At 40.1% G+C, this 18,723-nt stretch overlaps 1 protein-coding gene across 8 annotated transcripts in view; it reads right to left on the bottom strand.

Annotated features, from left to right (window-relative positions):
• ehbp1 (EH domain binding protein 1) overlaps nt 1-10,061 on the bottom strand; it is a 134,418-nt gene extending 124,357 nt beyond the window's left edge. For 4 of the 8 annotated variants that reach the window (XM_088933851.1, XM_088933856.1, XM_088933850.1 and 1 more), the window contains exon 1: nt 8,610-8,797. In XM_088933851.1, the coding sequence (XP_088789977.1) occupies nt 8,610-8,713 (104 nt within the window). In that variant the 5' untranslated portion in view covers nt 8,714-8,797. Of the gene's footprint in view, nt 1-8,609; nt 9,039-9,785 lie in introns of those variants that run through there. The other 4 variants (XM_088933852.1, XM_088933857.1, XM_088933853.1 and 1 more) reach the window with 3 other exon arrangements.
• Between the last annotated feature and the right edge of the window lie 8,662 nt (nt 10,062-18,723).

The following is an 18,723-nucleotide window of genomic DNA, read 5'->3' on the forward strand; positions in this document are numbered from 1 at the left end:
TAGGAGGTTCACTAACATTTTCTTCACCCTGAACTTAGTTAACTTGGGAAGCGTTGAACCAATTGGTAACACTACTGTATTGTTTCAGTTACTTCCAAATTAACGCTTTACAACATGTTTCTTTTTGTATTTTTAAAAGCAAAAATTGCTCATATACTGTAGGCAACTAATTGCATATGGCTCTTTATAAGATGGACAACGGCTAGAGTTCACTTTAATTTTAGCCTCACTGTTCACTGAACATCTTCCATCCTTCCTCTTTGAAGCTCAGATTCAGAGATCACAGAATTTTTTTAGTGGCCAAAAGTATAAATCCCAACAGTCCATAAGGAGTTAAACCACGCCTTCTGAGAGGTTAAGGCGTAATAATGTGCTTCTCAGCCTATTGTTGCTTTGTTATAGGACGGCTTTCAGCAGTTTCGCAGCCTGGTGTCAGAAACGCACTAACAAGCTGTCTGATTAAGCTAGACCAGTTTGTCCCAATGGACTACCACCTGTGAACACGTCCCTGGAGAAAGGATTGAGAAGACTTACCTACTGCAAGACAGCCCTGCACTAGCCCAAAACAGCAGGAAACTGTCCCCAAGGGCAGCAGACGAAAACAACTCCCTCTCATTTTCCTCTGGGTGGATATAAATTCCCTAAAATGTTTTTTTTTTTAATCCAACATAGGGCAGTGAGAAATGTCTACCTTATAAAGCTCAGAAGTAAGCTCCATAAGCAAAACACCTGAAGGGGGGGATACAGGTTAATTTCTAAAAGAAATATGAAGAATAAATTGTTGAAACAATCTGCTCTTTACAATATACTCGCTTGGACGTCTTTGTGGGGGTAAACTGCTCAGCAGGAAATGTATTTCAGAACGTGTTGACATGCCACACTCAGGAACAAGCCCAGAATGCTGGGAGTGCACCAGCACTTCTCCCCCCTGCGGCACCTGTCAGCGCTGGAGCTGGGCTGAGGCTACCAGGGCTTGAGGCCCCCCGGCCCCCCGGCCCCCCCGTGCCTCAGGAGGAATGACTGGGCTGGAGGGGAAACGACTTGTTCTGCACCTAGACCCCATGTTTACAGGCTTGCACCCATCGTGCAAGGAAAGTGACTGAATGTAAATACCTCACGGCTCATTTATCACCTCTCATTTCAAACACAATTTCCTAGTATGAATCAATGTCTGCGGCAAGCATCCAAAAAGGCTGGATGTCCAGAACCGGAAAGCATAATTCTCTTTTTAAAAAACAGGTTGATCACTGTATTCAATAGAACTATTATCTGACTATAGATGATGGAACCATAAAAAAAATGGTCTAAATCCAATAGTACTTAAGCTTGTCAAAGACATCTATCATGTTAATCCATCCCTCTTACTTACACAGGTAATCTGCCTACAACTGTGCTAACAAAATGCATCTCTAACTACAACTCAAACTAAATGCATGACTTTCAACCACTGAAACAATACTGAAACAGTATAAGAAAACCAACACAGCATGCTCCCCTTAAAAATAACCACCCACAAAAACAGATGGCCCTGTGCCAGGGGACTCCGTGCTGAGGAAGTTACTTTTGTGATTGGCAGGCAAGCTGGCACACAGGCAGAGAGGCAGTCAGGCAAGCACAGCGGCCTAAACTGAAAGCTGAGCTCTGGGATTACCAGGTGGAATCCACATCACGTCAAAGGAGATTTGATCCGATATTCTTGTAAATGAATACCAAAAAGAACAAGGGTAAAATCTGGAATCTTGTTTTGTTAAATGGAGATGGATTTTATTTTTTAATCAATAGCGAGGGTCTGTGCCTGAATAGGTCTGAAAGTGATGTTCTTCTGCTGTAACAATGGGAAGATCTGTTAGGATCCAGGACATTTTTCAAAGAATGGCGCAACAATTTAACAATACCCCACACCAAAACAAGCCCAGTCTTGTACAGGTGTTACACAGCGGATATTAACGGCTCCCGAGCTGCTCAATGAGTGAAGGTCTACTAGTCAGAGTTCATGCTCAGCCCTACAGACCAGTCACTGCCAGTCTGAGCCCTGTCGTCAGACAGCCGAGACCATGATCCCTGAAGAGCAGCACACATTCAGCTTAGCTCGCCTGGCACTGTGGGGGAGAGGCCAGGGCTCAGGAACCAGAAGTGGAAGGTCGCGGGTTCCAATCGGTGGAGGTATTCTTGTGTTGTAGTCATGCGTAAAATACCTCACTAATGCTGAACCCGCATTTATATGGCCTGCTTTTTAAAATGGTACAAATAAGTCGTTCAGGATAAAAGCATCAGCCAAATAAGGCTCTGTGGCTAAGGATCTGTGCCTGTGGCTGGAAGGTTGCTGGTTCTAAACCCCTGGCCGGCAGAGGAATCCTACTCCGTTGGGCCCTTGAGCAATGCCCTTAACCCCAACTGCTCCAGGGTGCTGTACAATGGCTGACCCTGCGCTCTGACCCCAAGCTTCTCGCCCTGTCTGTGTGTCTCATGGAGAGCAAGCTGGGGTATGCGAAAGGACAAATTCATAATGCAAGAAATTGTATATGGCCAATAAAGTGATCTGATGAATAATAGTAATGTTACAACATCCCTTGGAAGTCGGGCACCTTCAAGTGAGCAATGCTGGTCAAATGGCGAGTAGCTCACAGCACACTGGGCACATCAAGAGGGCAGCGTTCACAGCCCTCATTCTCCTAAATCAGACTCGAGTCATGGTGGTAAGCCAAGATGAACAGCCATTCGCAATCAAGACTGATGTTAAAGGATTGCAAATTCAAGAAGGACCCTAAGGTACCAGGTCAAGGAGCACAGAGACGGCAGCGCTGGGGCTTCGGCTCCTTGTCGTGCTGCAGCTGCTGTATCCACTAGAGCTCAGCCAACGGCCAATCAAGACCCCCAGGCCATCTCCGAGCATGTCTGCCCTCCGTGAACAAGCACAGACCGTCGGTGCGCCCCTGGCAGCAGGCAGACGGCATTCCCCGCTGTTTGGTATGGATTAGATCACACAGTATGGAGCGTCTAACTCGGAATCAACAAGATTTTGTACAGCATGCACAATCGGGCACCTACCCATAACAGGAATAGGAATTTCTCCTTGAGACTCTGAAAGCTGATTATTATTCTTGATCCCATTACCAAGGGATGTTTTTACGCATAAAGAGGTGCAAACGGGCTAACAACATGACAACACGTGGTAGGTAACGGGATAGCAATATATCATTTTCTAGATAGGGATTTTATTCAGCTGAATCACATGGCACAGAAGCATCTGTAATAGTGGGGGTTTATAACTGGTTAAGCCAATTCTGTATGAATATCTCACCTCTAATGTGGTACTCATCCAAATCACAAGAAGGGCAGTTAAAACCTTTTAAGGGCTGCAGTGCCAATTACTGGACATGCATTTAGCACTGCTATACTGGCAGTCTAGAAGCACCTAACATCCACTTCAACTAGGACGGAGTAAGCAGTAGATACACACCCATGGCACCAGGCCAGCTTTAATTAAGGGCCTAGGGAAGAAAGACAACAGCGACTTCTCCAGCTGCACACTTAACAGAACAGAAAGAGAAACAAGACTGAATCGAAGATGCCGTTACAATGACATTATTATGTGCCCTTGCTGCAACCATACAATCAACTACATCATGTGAAAAATACTCACTCATACAGCACTACTGTAAGGAGAACAATCAGCTCAACACAATGAATTATTGTCTCAGAAACAACTATTGCTGGTTATTTCTGCTTTTGCTACTTCTGTCAAATACGAATGCATCAGCATGTAACGTAGGCCTTTATTAAACAGTTTGGATCTCCAAAGCATAGCAGCAAGCGAGACAAGCAGCCACTGAACACATGCCTGGAAAAACACATAAACAGGCATCCTTAGAAATTCACCTCAAATAAAAACTTTCGTTGTAAAGACACTTTAGCCCCTACGCAATAACGGCATATTCAGGCCAAAAAAAAAGCTATTGATTGTAATCTATGAAAGGTTTAAAATTCCAGCTAAGCCTCTTATTGAGAGTTAAACACCTGTATGTTTCCAAATAGGAGTGGCGTGTTACACTTTCCTGTTAGGAATGGAGTAGCATGATGTATCGAGTTAAAAAATCCATTTCCTGAGGGTGTTCAGTTACGGCATCATTCAGGATGTATAATTATCCACACTGATCCAGACAGCAGATAACATCCAGGATTTCAAAAGGCAGATGACCTTTGATTTTATATAGTAAGTGAATGAGATTTGCTGTTCTGATCCAGAAATAAAATGTCTGAAATACAACAAAAGGAAAAAAGGGAGGTGGGGTGTCTTTTTAAATTCTTTAGAAAAGTCGTGACTTTTGCCGGCCCTACAGTCCAGCCAGTGTCACCAGCCGACTGAAAACACATTTGGCAGAGTGCTACCACAATTTTAATCCATTCACTGGTTGTAAATTTCAAAGCTGCGTAAAGACTGATCAGTTCTTAGTAACTGCCTCCAATCAATAAACATTCAGCATTTATGAACTGTGTAGCAGATATGTCAGGTCATTTCCAGATCCCACCTACTCTCTCTGCACCAAACCCTTCTCTAAATGTCATTGCTCACGGTGATCAAATGCAAATAGAAACACTGCAAGCATTTGCAAGAGTGGTTGTTTAGATAAAAACTGTTTATAAAACTGCAGGAGGCAGCAGATTCTATCTGTTACACAAGCTCACGTGAACAGTTGTATACCTGAATAACAGGACTGTAGAGATTTGCTATTTATAGCCACAACTGAAAGCATTATGAATTACACTGTTATACAGCTGCTCGACCTTGTGTTGTTTTAAGGTGTCGTTACAGACTATGGCCATTTAAGAAAACTTTCTATAAATCTATAAGTCGGGCTACTTTTGTCACCATTTGAACTTGTATCAGAGGATTTCAGCGTGTGCAAGACCTAAATAAAAGGCAGATATAATAAAAAACCTCCATGTTTTAATTACACTACAGGCCGATATTTACTGCCCTGTTTATATTCAGATTATAAAATTTAATCAGAACACAGATGGGGAGTTCAAGAGTATGCAGAGACTGCAGTACAGACAGAATAACAACACCAGAAAAGTTAATCTTAGGTTTCAGTTCCTAGATGAAGGTTAAACTCTACACACTTTCACTTCTGACTGGAACCTACTGGGGGCAAATTACTAAAATAACACTTTCATATTTTTTGGTATCATAATAAAGATGGATTTGGTAAATACATTTTACATTATTTTACAGTGAAATACAGCACCTTGTTCCATAAACTAATACTCCGAATACTACTAATACGGAAAGGCTATCCTAATCTGGGTGGAAAAAGCAGAATTTCGTTTCATTCAAAATATTTCAAGTTCTTTCCCTGCAGCAAATGTATTTTCTTATTCCTCTAATCCAGCAGAAATGTGCACACAAGGCAGAAAAAACATGTCCCTCATGAAACAGGTTTCGTAAGATGAAATCATGAAATTAGTGAATAGCTGAAATACTTTCTTTGAAAAACTCTTTTCACTCCCAGTGTCTGGATTTCAAAATAAGTGAAATGAACCATGCCTCGAGGGGAAAGGCCTGGTCAATAACCCTCTGTTAACTCAGCAACTTTCTGAAAGATGTCTAGTTAAACCTTTCATTGTATGACAGACGCACCTATTTATGTCCTTGAAGGAACTGCTGCAAGTGTGTAGGAGGCACACATATCAATTTTATGGGTATCACAAAAGATACACCCTTTCTAATTTAGTCTGGCCAGCATCAGCGCCTTTCTTTATCCTTTGGAATGAAAACACCCAAGTGCTTTTAATACTGCTGTTTGCCTGGACTCATGGGTGGTTATTTGTCATTTTTCTACAATGGTACCAGAAGACCCAGCTGTAGTTTAGCCAAACAACTTAAAATTTACAAGCCGGGCAGTAATGCTGGAAAACATCCTCCAATAGTTTTCATAGGAAGTGTTGTACAATAGGTTTCTCTACACCGCACACTGGAAGTGTGGAAAATTTGACCACGAAATAACTGGTAACAGCTAAGAGATTACTTTATTAGCCATATACAATTTCTTGCATTAGGATTTTGTCTTTTCGTATACCCCAGCTTGCTCTCCATGAGACAGACAGACGGGGAGAGAGAAGCTTGGGGTCAGAGCGCAGGGGCAGCCATTTATACAATGTCCCTGGAGCAGTTGGGGTTAAGGGCCTTGCTCAGGGGCCCAACAGAGTAGGATTCCTCTGTCAGCCGTGGGATACGAACCGGCCACCTTCCAGCCACAGGCGCAGATCCTTAGCCACAGAGCCACTGCTATACTACAGATGACAGTTAAATGAAACATCAGTATCTCTGATAATCATGTAATAAACCTGCACTCCATGTCCAAGGAGAGCTGGAGCTGGATAATTTGGGTGTCTTTGATCAGTCCTTAAAAAAAAGAATCCCCAAAGAAAGACTTACTTTAAAACTGGCTAATCCACCCATACACACCAGGGCCAATTTTTCCAGGAGTCAAATAACTCCTGAGTGTGATTTTAGACTGTGGGAGGAAGCCCACACAAAGCTGGGAAGAACATGCAAACTCCACACAGAATTGAACCCGGGCCCCCAGCGCTGCAAAGCAGCAATGCTACCCACTGCACTACCTTGGCACACCCCAAAAACACAGTATTTCCACAGTTAAAGTGAAAGAAAAATGGGTTGCAGCATGATTATAACAGGGAAACCTTGAATTGTATAAAATAAACTCTAGATGGATACTGTTATTTTTCAAGGGTATTTGGAAACCAGCTTTCCCATGATAAATAACCCCTTCCCCATATTTTTACCTTCCTCTTGGTCAGTCTTATTTCTGTGCCACCCCTAGCAAAGAGGAATCATGCTCCCACATGACAAATACATCCAAAACACAGCACACAAAACTCTCTCCAAAAGAGGATGTGGAAATGTTGTCTTTTATTACCCCTACTATTCTAGTGTTTTGGCCGATAAAGACTATTTAAGTGTCAGCTGCATAATGTAAATGCTGCATTGTACAAAGGATATCACTCAAACCTAAAAGAACATATTAAAAACAATATTTCCATTGTTCCAGGTGAGCAATTGTGCAGTAATACACCTTAATCACCCTGTCATGAGAAGATTTTCCTTCCCCCCCACCCCAGAGAAGACAAATAACCAGGAACTTCCTTCACAAGATTAACCAACCCTTTTAAACACGCATTAAATCTCTTTGAGCTCTCTCAACACTTTTCTCGCTTAAAGTAGATGGGAACTTTCCATTACGGGAATAACAAATTGGAGAGAAGAAATTCAAGACGGCAGTAACTTGAGCACACAGGTCAGAGTGATCTTCACACCAGAACCCGCGACAGCACTGATGACTGCACCTCCTTCCGTCAGGTCTAAGTGACAATCACTCCATCGTTCGCGTTTTCGACTCCTAAAACGGTCTTTGATTTCCCTGCAGTCACAGATAATAAACAATGCATGCTCCTAAGCACACTGCTATTAATTTCACCTCAAAGAATGCAGTCAGACCTCCCTGTCAGATCTCCTAGAGGTCTGGGGATGTACACATGTCCAGATCCAAGACTGACAGCAAAAGCCACGAGTCTGCCAACAGTTCTGAAGAGATCTGAAGCAGAGCGTTACAAGGTTAGCAACTGAGAGGACAGACGTGAAGCAATCACTTCGTACAGTATGTCAGTAATAAGAATTAAACCTGTGAAATGTTTTCTTGCTTTAAGAAAGTCTTGCGTAAAAAGCCATCGATGCGTTTTTGCACAACGACTTTGCTTTCACAATTAAATGTTATTTAAGCTGACTTTTTCCCAAGCAAGAACTTTAACCTCCCGAGGTAAAAACTACAAAAGTTGAGAGAATCAAAATGCTACAGTATAGCTACACCTTCCCTGTTCCGATCGTACCCAAATCAAAAACGGCCCACCTGCGAGGCACAGGGAAAAAAAGCTCAGAGGCAACGTGATCTGCCACTCATTTGTACTAGATACGAGACACAGAAACACATTTAAAATGAAACTTTTTATTTGACTTTTTCCTTAAATGGTGAATTGGAACTTCAGCAAAGCTTTGCAGTATTGTAAAATGTAAGGTTCCCCGCTGTCTTTAAGAAGCCATCTTATTCAAAAGAACACACTAAAATTTGATGTTTCTTCCCACACAATAAAAATACATTGAGCATGAGAATAAACGCAAGCATGAGTATATTTACACGCACGTTTTCACACAGGTACAGATGTGCCAGGCTCCAAGTACCTCCCCACAAAATACAAAAGTTGTATTTTAGCATGAGAAGGGATGCAATCTAGCCACAGAGCACTGCAAGAATATTTAAGAAGGCACAACGTACAGTAACTTGTTGCAACAACAAAGCTGGATGAAAACGCTGGAAAGTGAAACGTGAAGATAAAGAAGTCATTCAGTGCCGATGCCGCACACGAGCTCCCCAGAGCGCGCGCCCCTCCCAGACGCGCCCGCACTGCCGCGAGGACGGCATAAATCACAGCACCGGGAGCGGAAGAGGCCAGAACCGCATTCCTGAATGAGACGAACCGGCCGTATACAGAATACAGCAACGATTACATTGCGTGCCGACGTTTGTACTTACCATTTCTTCGTGCATTCTACCATAAGCTCCTGGTACGAAGCCACGAACTGGAATTTGGATGCATGTTTCCCAACACGTTGCAATCTTTTCCACACAGAAGCCATATTTCCTGGTGAACAGATGTTCTTTTTTTTTGTTGTTTTCTGCTTGTTTTATTGTGGGAGGGGGGGGGGTTAATAGTGGCCACCAGAGAACCTCACTTTGTTTATGCAAGCATGACAGTTATAAACGCAACAAACGCCTATTGCAGCGGTCCTGCTGAGGTGGCATGCCTTCAATTCTCAGGATCACGGCAGAGATAAGACATTCCTCTTCTGCTGGCAGCCAAGTTTGACAGGAACATGCATGGTTTGTGGCAAAAAAAGGAAGTTCCCAGACTATTTTATGTTGGCATTCTTCTTTACTCTTTGTCCTGGTTTTCCCAACCTACTGGAAGACGAGAAGAGCAACGTGTTACAATCTGCATGACTGAAACATGCCTAATGAATTCCACGTAACAAGTAAAGATCTTTAGACAATTAGTTTACAAGACACGAGACGTGCCTGAAGGATGCATTTCAATTTGGAGTAAGACTCCATGCTTAGCAGCCTTTCACTTAAAAACTGCTATACTGCACATAAAATATAATTATTCACATCCGGAATTTACGATAAAGGTCTATTTTTGTAACATTTTCTAAGCAAAACCTTAACTACACTTAAACGGGGTCGTTCATTTACTGACGTCCAAATATAACTATAGTATTCCTTTTAAATTTATGTCACTATTGTGCCACAATAGTGCAGCGAAATATTACTAGGATGGGAGTTTTGTTTGCCAGAAATTTTAGTTGGCAGAAGAAAATGCAATAGCTCAACACTAGCTACTCAAAGTAAATGCAGATCTAGCAACACGGTAAACACATTTTTTAGCCTGCATACAGTACATGCACATCTATTTACATGTTTATGAACCGTCGTTCTTGGAAACTTAAAATTCTCTTTCATAAACCTCCTAGCACATCTTATCCATCTCAGGAAATAATAAGTTAGTTAACGCATTGAATACGAAAAACTACACCATCGCGAAGTATAAATGAAATACAACACATTTCCACGACTTGATATCTTAATTCCTGGTGCACCGGTGTAAACACCGTCTTATTAACAATCATCATTAAGAAAACGCTTACTTACCTTCTCCAAAAATCTAATCCCAGCCCCGCTACTACATAATGTTCCTTAGTACTTCTGCAGTATCAGCCATTTCAATTAAAAAAGCGAGCCCTGCGATAAAGCTGTTAAAACAGTTTAGCGATTAAAAAGCCTAAGCATGGGGTGACACAACGGCGCCGGAAAAGGTATAAAAACGTCAACAACACAGATTCCAAGACGAGTCTATAAATTCCAACAAGCTCCAGACTAACAAACTCAACAATCAACCCTGCATCATTTTCTCCCTACATTCACTCAAACATTAATAAGATTTGAGGAAACGCCCCCTGACGTTTTCTATTGGTTCCTGGAGCGCAGAGTCTCCCAGGTGTTTATTCCTATCTGCTACTGGAATGGCTTCTGCACACTTTCGTTACCGGATTGCTTTCCTATTGGTCTTTGGCGAAGTCAGTCTCTGTCATAAGACACGCCCACGGACAGCATTGTGTTAGGTTACATCCAAGGATCTTCCTTTACATCCCAGTATTTGCGTATACAAAGCTCATGACTCAGAATGTAATTGGTCAAGGTCCACTGCCGACATCAAATTGTTTATGTACTTGTTGTTTCTCTATGGTCCCTGTGAATGTCAATCAAAATGGTTGCCGAGGTTTCAAGTTTCTTCTAGATGCAAAGGAGTCAACCGAGCTACTGTGGAGATCAATAGTAGTTTTTTTGTGTCCTTAGGGAGTGCTACTAGTTGGAACAGATCTCCAGCGTGTGAAATTTGGGGTGGGTGTATGAACTAAGGGTGTATGATTAATCCGAAAACCATTCTGCATTTCCTTAGTCATGCGTTTTTGGGCAAAAATGACATGTAATCCCAAAACTATTTCCTTCAGACTAATATCGACTAGTCTGTACATAGTATTGTTAAAGGTATCTTTGTTTAGTAAAAATTAATACAGAAAGACCGAGGATGACGTTAAAATATGATTAGGACCGAACTGCAGAAAGGTACAGTAGCTAGTTAACTCAGGTCGACAACTATAAGGTTAGTAATAAAGAATAAGACACCAAATTTGCTCATATGAATTTCGCTAAGAGTGCATAATCAAATTAGATCATTAATGGAAAGATGTCCATAAATTCAATATCTATGGTATATGGAGATGAATAATACAGTAAAAGGGCACATCATAACCACCCTGTGCGGTACGAAAACATGCAGTATGCGGTTGAACCTAATAGCGGTAAAGTAAATTGCATTGTTTTCTTCTTTATAAACGCTTGCGAATAATAATCTAAAGAACACTAAGGACCCGATACAGGAGCTCTGGTGCTTTTGGAGAAACCAGTGATAATGCGTCAGAAAGGTTTCATGTCCTAACGGTGTTCTGGTTTATCGGTGTCATGCGTCGGTGCAGAGCTAACGCTGTGCTGCCTATTCCTTTTTAACTATATTATTTAGCTTTAAATTTATAGAAAGAAAAAAAAATCTTTAAGGCATAAAGCGTCTTTTTAGATTTGGAAGCTGTAAAGCTGTAAAGAGTTGAATTGGCTAAATTAAAAATATACTGGCGAACTAGTGACACCTCATTTTCACCTTGTAGACAATGTGGGGAAGCCGAGCACGAAACCCTCAAGCAGAAGGCTTGGATATACTGTATAGTTAAATGTGCAGGTTTGAAAATAATGGAGTGTATTGAAATGGCGCAATAAAGTGTTCAGACCTCAGAATATTGTCTACTGTTTTAGTCACCACCTTACAAAAATGATATTGCTGTTCTGGACCTGGTCTTTAAAGAGTGAAGTGTACAAGGGGACCTCATTCGAGTATTCAAAATCCTCAAAGGCACTGAGGAAGTCAATCAAAAGTGCTGATTTTAAATCTGCTGCAAAAGACAAACCAGAGAACAAAATGCCTTCTGTCATAGGACTTCTGGCATAGCTACCAAGATACTACTAAGCATAATTTCAAAGCTGCCTCCAGAATATGCTACAAAAAGAAATCTTAGTTGTCTGTGCTTCAGTTTTTATAACTGATTAACGATACATTATTAGTAGCTTATTGCTGGTAAGGCTTGCAGCAAACCAGAGCCTATTCCAGAACTGCATTCAGGATGGGCCATCAGTCCATTTCAGGGCACACACCACACCTCACAAAGGGCTGGTTTAGAGACACCAGTGAGCCTAGCTGGCGTGCTACTGGAAGGTGGAATGAAATCCGAGTATCGCCGAAGGCACACACAAAAAATGTGAAGATCATGCAAATGACACATTGAAGTCAAACAAGGAACCCAAGAGCTGCGAAGCATCAGGACTGAATGCCACCTCCGTCTACTGTACATACCTGTAATTGGGTATACTGCTGGAGAAAAATAGTTAATTTTACTGCTTATATAATATTTGATAATGAACCTTTTGTATATAATCCAAGTTGTGAACAAATGCATTATTGATCTGAGTTAACTAGGGGCCTTGTGAATTTTTCAGACATTGTTTAGTTCTGCCATGTTCAGCATGGGATACTGTTATGATCTGTCAGAAATACTAGGCTACGAATCATGGTCTGCCATGTGTCTTCCTAAATCATTATTATTATCGTATTGGCTGCTCTGTCAACTCCGACGTTCATACAGATCTGACTCTGCTATTGCACATTCTACCATGGCCTAGAATTTCTCTCTTTTTCTGCAGCTGTCCTCTGAGAACCCCACAAGGGAAACAAAGCTGTATTTCATTTTTAAGCACAACCTGGCTGTGCAATATAAAATGTTGCTGGCTTTTATTTTCATTTCCAGACTCCCTTCTTTATTTCAATGTTTTCTAAATTCTCTCCTTTCTGTTTGTTTTTTGTTTTGTTTGTTTTTCTGTTGAATCTATCTGCAGCTTTTTTTGTCTATTAATAGTTTTATATCCACCTACATATATATAGGCAGTATAAATATGGTATATGTGTGCCTTTTTTATTCTTTCATGATTCATTAACTGCAGTTATTGCTTTTGGCTCATATAAAAAATGAAATCTAATTTTACTGGGGTACATTCATTTTTGGAGTTGAGATGATATTCTGTTTCTATTGGAAACAGTTGTATCTTCCAGCTCTCTATAGTATCTCTGATTTCAGGCTGGTCAGGCAAAAGGGGACAGCTTGACTGACACAATTATCTGAACAAGGCCATCAGTCAACATTCTTGAGCAAAGCTGAGGCTGATAAAATGGGAGTTGTTATTTCCGGATTTCACGTTGGGGTACAAAAACAGAACACCACAAATATCAGATTGAGCCTTCTGATCACACATCAGACAGAGGCACAGTCCATTTTCTTGTATGTGTCACAAAATTAATGCAGCAATGTAATTAATCTGGGGACAGACACACTAACTGCATACATAAAAAGGAAACAGGTTTAGTCAAAAGCATAGTGGATCATTGTTTAATGGAGAGTAATAAAAATGCGTGAAGAACCTTAGCTTCTGAGACATCCTGAGATCAAAAGCAGCTGCCTGGTCTCAGAAAACATACCCCTGAGAAAAAGATGTAAGGAGGTTTTATTTTTCCTTCCTTTAAATTTATACTTCTGAATATCATGTCCCTGCTTCTAGCTGGGGCTCATCAGAATGCTCGCTTGCTATCCCCCTTGGGCTGGGCTCTAATGAGGATAATGTCCATTTCCTGGTGTGACTCAAAGTATTAGGGAGCGTAGCTAATGGTGATGGTGCTTTGTCACATAAATCAGGCAAACAAAATCCCTCCAGGAATGAATGTCTGTATCCAACAGCACCGGCTATCACTTCACAGGCTAATAAGACTGTTGACACAAAGTCAATCAATCTTGCATGTAAATACATACCTAGTATTCTATTTTACACATTTATTCAACAGATGGATTGAAAGACCCACCTTTAGTTATTCAGCCTGCACCAACATCCTCAACCTCCAAACACAGGACCAAAAGTGACTGAAGGGATGAAAAGAGCTGATGTCGGGTGCATGAAAAATACTTAGAACTGTCAGAATGAGTAAGTGATAAAAATATTGCTAGGTACGGCCTTGATTATGAATGCTGTATGGTTAAGACAGAGAAAGGGTCTACAGCAAAAGCCAGATGTAACAAGTTGTGTTTGCAGATCATGCGTAAAGGACATACTGAAATTTCAAAAGGTAGGTACTGTTTCATACACATGATGTGCATCAAGGAGCTTCACTGCTTACTGTCACCTGGAAATGACCAGTGAACACAATCAAAAATCACATCTCCTGCCTCTTTCTGAAGGAATGCATTCACCTGAAAAGAGCTGATTGAAAGTATTAAAGACTGTGTGACAGGGTAGTCTAACACGCATAACTGTAAAAAGTGAGGTTTTTCTCCTGCTAATGGCGTTATGTATTGGATTAATTAGTTTTTTATTTGCTGCTTGAAGCCATCAGGAGCCTTCTGTATTAATGGTTTGCTGACAGGACGGAGTTCAATATTATCTACTCTTCCCTTTAACACTAAAACGACAGTGTGTTGGTACTTGAAATACTGCTGCAACACTGACCCAATTAATGTAATCGCTTTTTTGAAACAATAGTGAAAATACTTTTTCACAGGTAAGGCATTAAAGAATGACTTATCAGATTTCTTCTGTTTCTGCAGCTTGGTCCAATCAAAATGACAAAATGTGTTTATTAACAGACCATTAAAATGAAGCAAATGGCAACCATGTCTTCTTCTGCACCTTCTGTGAAAATGTCCATCTTATCCATTTGTAGGCTTATAACGAAAGTAATGTAATAAACAGCAGGAAAGCAAGAAATCGGAAATGATTCCAGTCATTTTGAAAAATGTTGTTTTAATTATTAAAATGCCTGAATCACAAATGAACAAATTTGTCCTGCTGAGGGAATGTATAACCATTATCACCAGTTTCCCTACAGGGCATAACAGGATTCTTTACATATTGGGGGACAATCTGTGATTATTAATCATTCTGCCTGTAAAGCGCTTCGGAAGAAAGTGTCAATATTCATCATGCCGTTATGCTATTCAGTATATAAATGGATCCAAAAAATAAAATGAAACCACATGGAGGCTCAGCTTTGCACTTTTGGTGGGGACTATTGAGATTAGCACATGTATTCGATTCTTGGTGCCACACTAGTTAAACTTTATAATCAATTCACAAAATGTTTTGATTCTTTGCTACATAGTTGTTTTACCCAGACATGATCCTACTTGCATTTGTTATCTCCAGCAGGCTATTTTTCATTCAACAAAAAGCCAGCGTGAAAAAGTATTTGACAAGGAATGCTTTGTGTTTTATTTTTTGTTCTTCATTCCTAGGTGTTGTGGCGGGTCGTCTTTCTGTTGTGATTTGTGACAGGCTTGAGGGGAGACAGTGTCGGCAGGCATGAAACAGAGACAGCCATGGAGCTCAGAAGTATTTTAGATTTTTGTAGATAGTTTAGCTCAGACTAGTTAAAATTGTGCTGTGCTATGCGTAGTCATGCCATTTCTCAGCATGTCCTCCAACTTCTTTACCTCCTTTCTTGCCCCCAACCACCTGTTTGTAGAGTCTGAGTTGAGCCCTGTTACAGGCCAAGTACCTGATGGACTCTGGGAGCACAACAAAGCATTAGCATTCTCTGGGCACTCCAGACATAGAAGAGAGCAGCCCTGCCACACTGCTGGGGTTTAGATTCACTCAACATGATCTTACTGACTTTGTCTCCCTTACTCCATCCATCTAAATTCTTCCTGATTGTTTAACTCAGTAATGTGAAAACGTTTTTTTATTTCCAGATTAGCATCTTTACAGCTTGTGATGCCACTTGCTTGGTTAGTTTTAGATCTGGCAGGGTTTGTTTGAAATATCTCTTGGAACTGTACTGGGAGGTTTTTAAAGCTGCTTAATATTTATGTAAATACAGTATGGAGGCACTAGAGATTTTAGTGAGGTATGACAGAAAATTAGATCTACTCAGCTGTGGATATTAATACCTGTTTGCAGTGTGTACTCATCCTATCAACCTAATTACAGTGACACTCCTGTGGGCACAAAACCAGAACTCTAAAACATTGTCGATTTACAGCTTCACTTGATATTTACAGCACGAAAAAGAAAAACATAGTTGTAGATCTTAGATTTACCCCTTTTGAAGTTTAGCATTCAGTCGACAAAGATGGCAGTGCGCTCTGCATACAATGTCAGGTTTCTAGTGTTCATTTTTTTCCCTGGTGGCCCTGTAACCGATAATCTATTATCGGCTTGCTGGTTGGAACAATGATGACTTATACAAATGCATTAGAACGCATTTAAAATGGCATTCTTTCAATAACTGTTTATAGCACAGGGCCTTGTAAATCAATAGAACATTGCGTCAGCAATGCAGTACAACCATTTTAAAAGCTATTACTGGCAAATGATAAAAGTCATAAGCTTTAGTAAAATCATACATGCAAAGTAATATGTTTTACATAGAAGATTTATTATTAATGTTGACCTGAGAAAATACATTACACACTCAGGAGAGTCTTTACCAAACCAAGACTCCATTTTGTATTATTAAAAGTGATAGTGGAATATAATACATTGTTTTTACTATTAATCCTTATACATACTGTATGTTAAAGTCATCTTTTTTGAACTGAATTTCAGCCTGGCTTTAATTTATTTAAGTACTGTACTGTTCCTTGATTTCTTAATACATATTTTATAAGAACTATAGTGTAGGTTAGGAAACCTACTCCATACCAAAGTGTCCCATGTCTCTACAGTGCCTCTCAGAGGACTAATAATAATATAAGCACAATATTAGAGGAATATTTGCCAGATAGCACAGTTATCTAGGTTGCATATCAACATTGGGGATGAAAAACAATTTATACAAAAATGATAGTTCCAATCATTATCCAGCATTCTGCTGTTTTCAATGTAGGTTGGAACTTGCAGTTCATAAAAATGACAGGTACTGTACTTCAAGGCTCTTATGGATTAACTGCGTGTACCATGGGGATTACCGTGGGTTAATGAATAAAAGCATGCTGTTTTGTAACGAGGTGGGCTGTATCCAACTTTCAGACTGTAGGAGCAGTGTGGAAGATTCAGGAAGCAATTTCTTTTAAATACCACCCCTAAAAATATGAAAGCTTTGTAAAAAACAAAGTATGGCATGCCTAAATGAGTTCTAGTTAATTGATTCACAGCTCACACTTTTCAAATGTTCTTTAACAATTCAAGGAGGTCGCTATAAAGAAAGCTTGTTAAAAATCTCTGCTGTTCACATATGTTGCGGTTTTATAACAGCTTCACAGTTCTGGAAGCTTGGATGTGGCTAATTCTTGCTTGCTTCAGGAAAACAAACAAAATATACAGTACAAGGTCAACCTTGACTATTGATGTGAAATCACAGAAGTACTCTCAATACAGTAAAAGCTGTTAGTTTAGTCTTATGTTGACGACTATTTGTGCTAATGTTGTTTATGCCACACCAAGCCAATAGACTCTTCAAAGTCAGAGCAGTTGGATCATTTCCATTAGCATCAGGTTTTGCTTAGGAGATACTGTACTTCTCTGACCCTGTAAGTGGAAACACATCTTGAACATCAAGTGTTAATGTGTTCCAGACATGCAGATGAAGTGTTGTACAGTAATCAGACACAACTTAATAACTCTATAACGATAAAGACTGTCTCCCTAAACATCAGGTCCAGAACTAGAGTATTGTTGCTTAATTGGGCAGAACAAACACACAAGGCCCTTCCTGTCTATGTTTTCAATGCCTGTTCGTAAATGTGGGCTGTTTTATGGAGATTGATATATATGCCTTTGAGCCCTCAGCTGAAGGTTTATGACAATGTCAGATTTTCTTTTTATAGAATTACTATTTGGGACAAACAGAATCAGGCTCCAATATCCAGATGAAAGATGAGGTGAGATTACCAAGTCTGAATCTTGTATTGTTTGGAGGCTTGGAGTGCTTCTCAGTGAAAGGAAAATAATGTGCATGGCTTGTTTACTTTGTAGCCTTTCTAATTTATTGTGTTGTAGAAGTGTAGTACTGAAGTTATCAGTGCTGGTTGATGGCTAGCCACACTGACTAGTCCTGCCTTTTCTGTTATTGTAGATGAGGTGTATGAGGTGTGAAATAAATTGGTACTGTAACCAGGAGGATATAACCAGGTACATTAGTTCGTGTTCTATATATGGTATATACTTGTCCAAAACTGATGAGATGCTGGTCTACGGTTAGTTGATTCTTTATTTATAACTGTTGGAAGGTATAGTGAAGTTGGACCCATTTTTTAGATATTTTTGTAATAATTCATGGAAAGATTAATATAACTGGGTCATGTGATGAAGATTTCATGTTTTAATGGAATAATGTACAGTACCACACAATTAATGGACTTTACTAATACTTGAAGATGCTGATATCAGAGAATGCCCTGTAATCTAATCAGTGTGTATGGGGTACTTCTGTTGGAAGACAGTGTTTGGTTTTCAACACACAAAACGTTTCTTATTGTGGCCAAAAAGTCCAATTCGTCACTTATATGTCCAAGGAACATTCTCTTAGTAGTCCAAGAGAGCTAAAATATTTCAGAATATGAGCCTGCCATTGGGCTTCACAAAGTTTTTCTGTGTACTAGATATGTAAAATTTTGAATGTACTGTAAAAAGAATCAGTGATCATTATTTAAAAGACAGGATAATTATCACCTTTTGAAAGAGTTTTAGGAGAATCAGATGAAACAATTTTGATGTTAATATTCTGTGAGTTCTTCTGACAGTTTGTTATGTCCACAGTAAATTTTGTTTTCTTTTTTGAAAAACAAGACACAAATCTGCTGCACCAGCTTGTGAACACAAAGTATGTGGGCTTTAATGAGGAGGTAAAATTCTTACTGTGAAAAGCTCATTCATCAAAGCTCCCAGCCCACAGTTCAGATTCCTAGGGGAGTCAGGGAGCAGCGTCAAAATGAAATCA

Source organism: Atractosteus spatula, chromosome 15 (assembly GCF_055471065.1).
Source record: "Atractosteus spatula isolate fAtrSpa1 chromosome 15, fAtrSpa1.hap1, whole genome shotgun sequence".
NCBI classification, from domain to species: Eukaryota; Metazoa; Chordata; class Actinopteri; order Semionotiformes; family Lepisosteidae; genus Atractosteus; species Atractosteus spatula.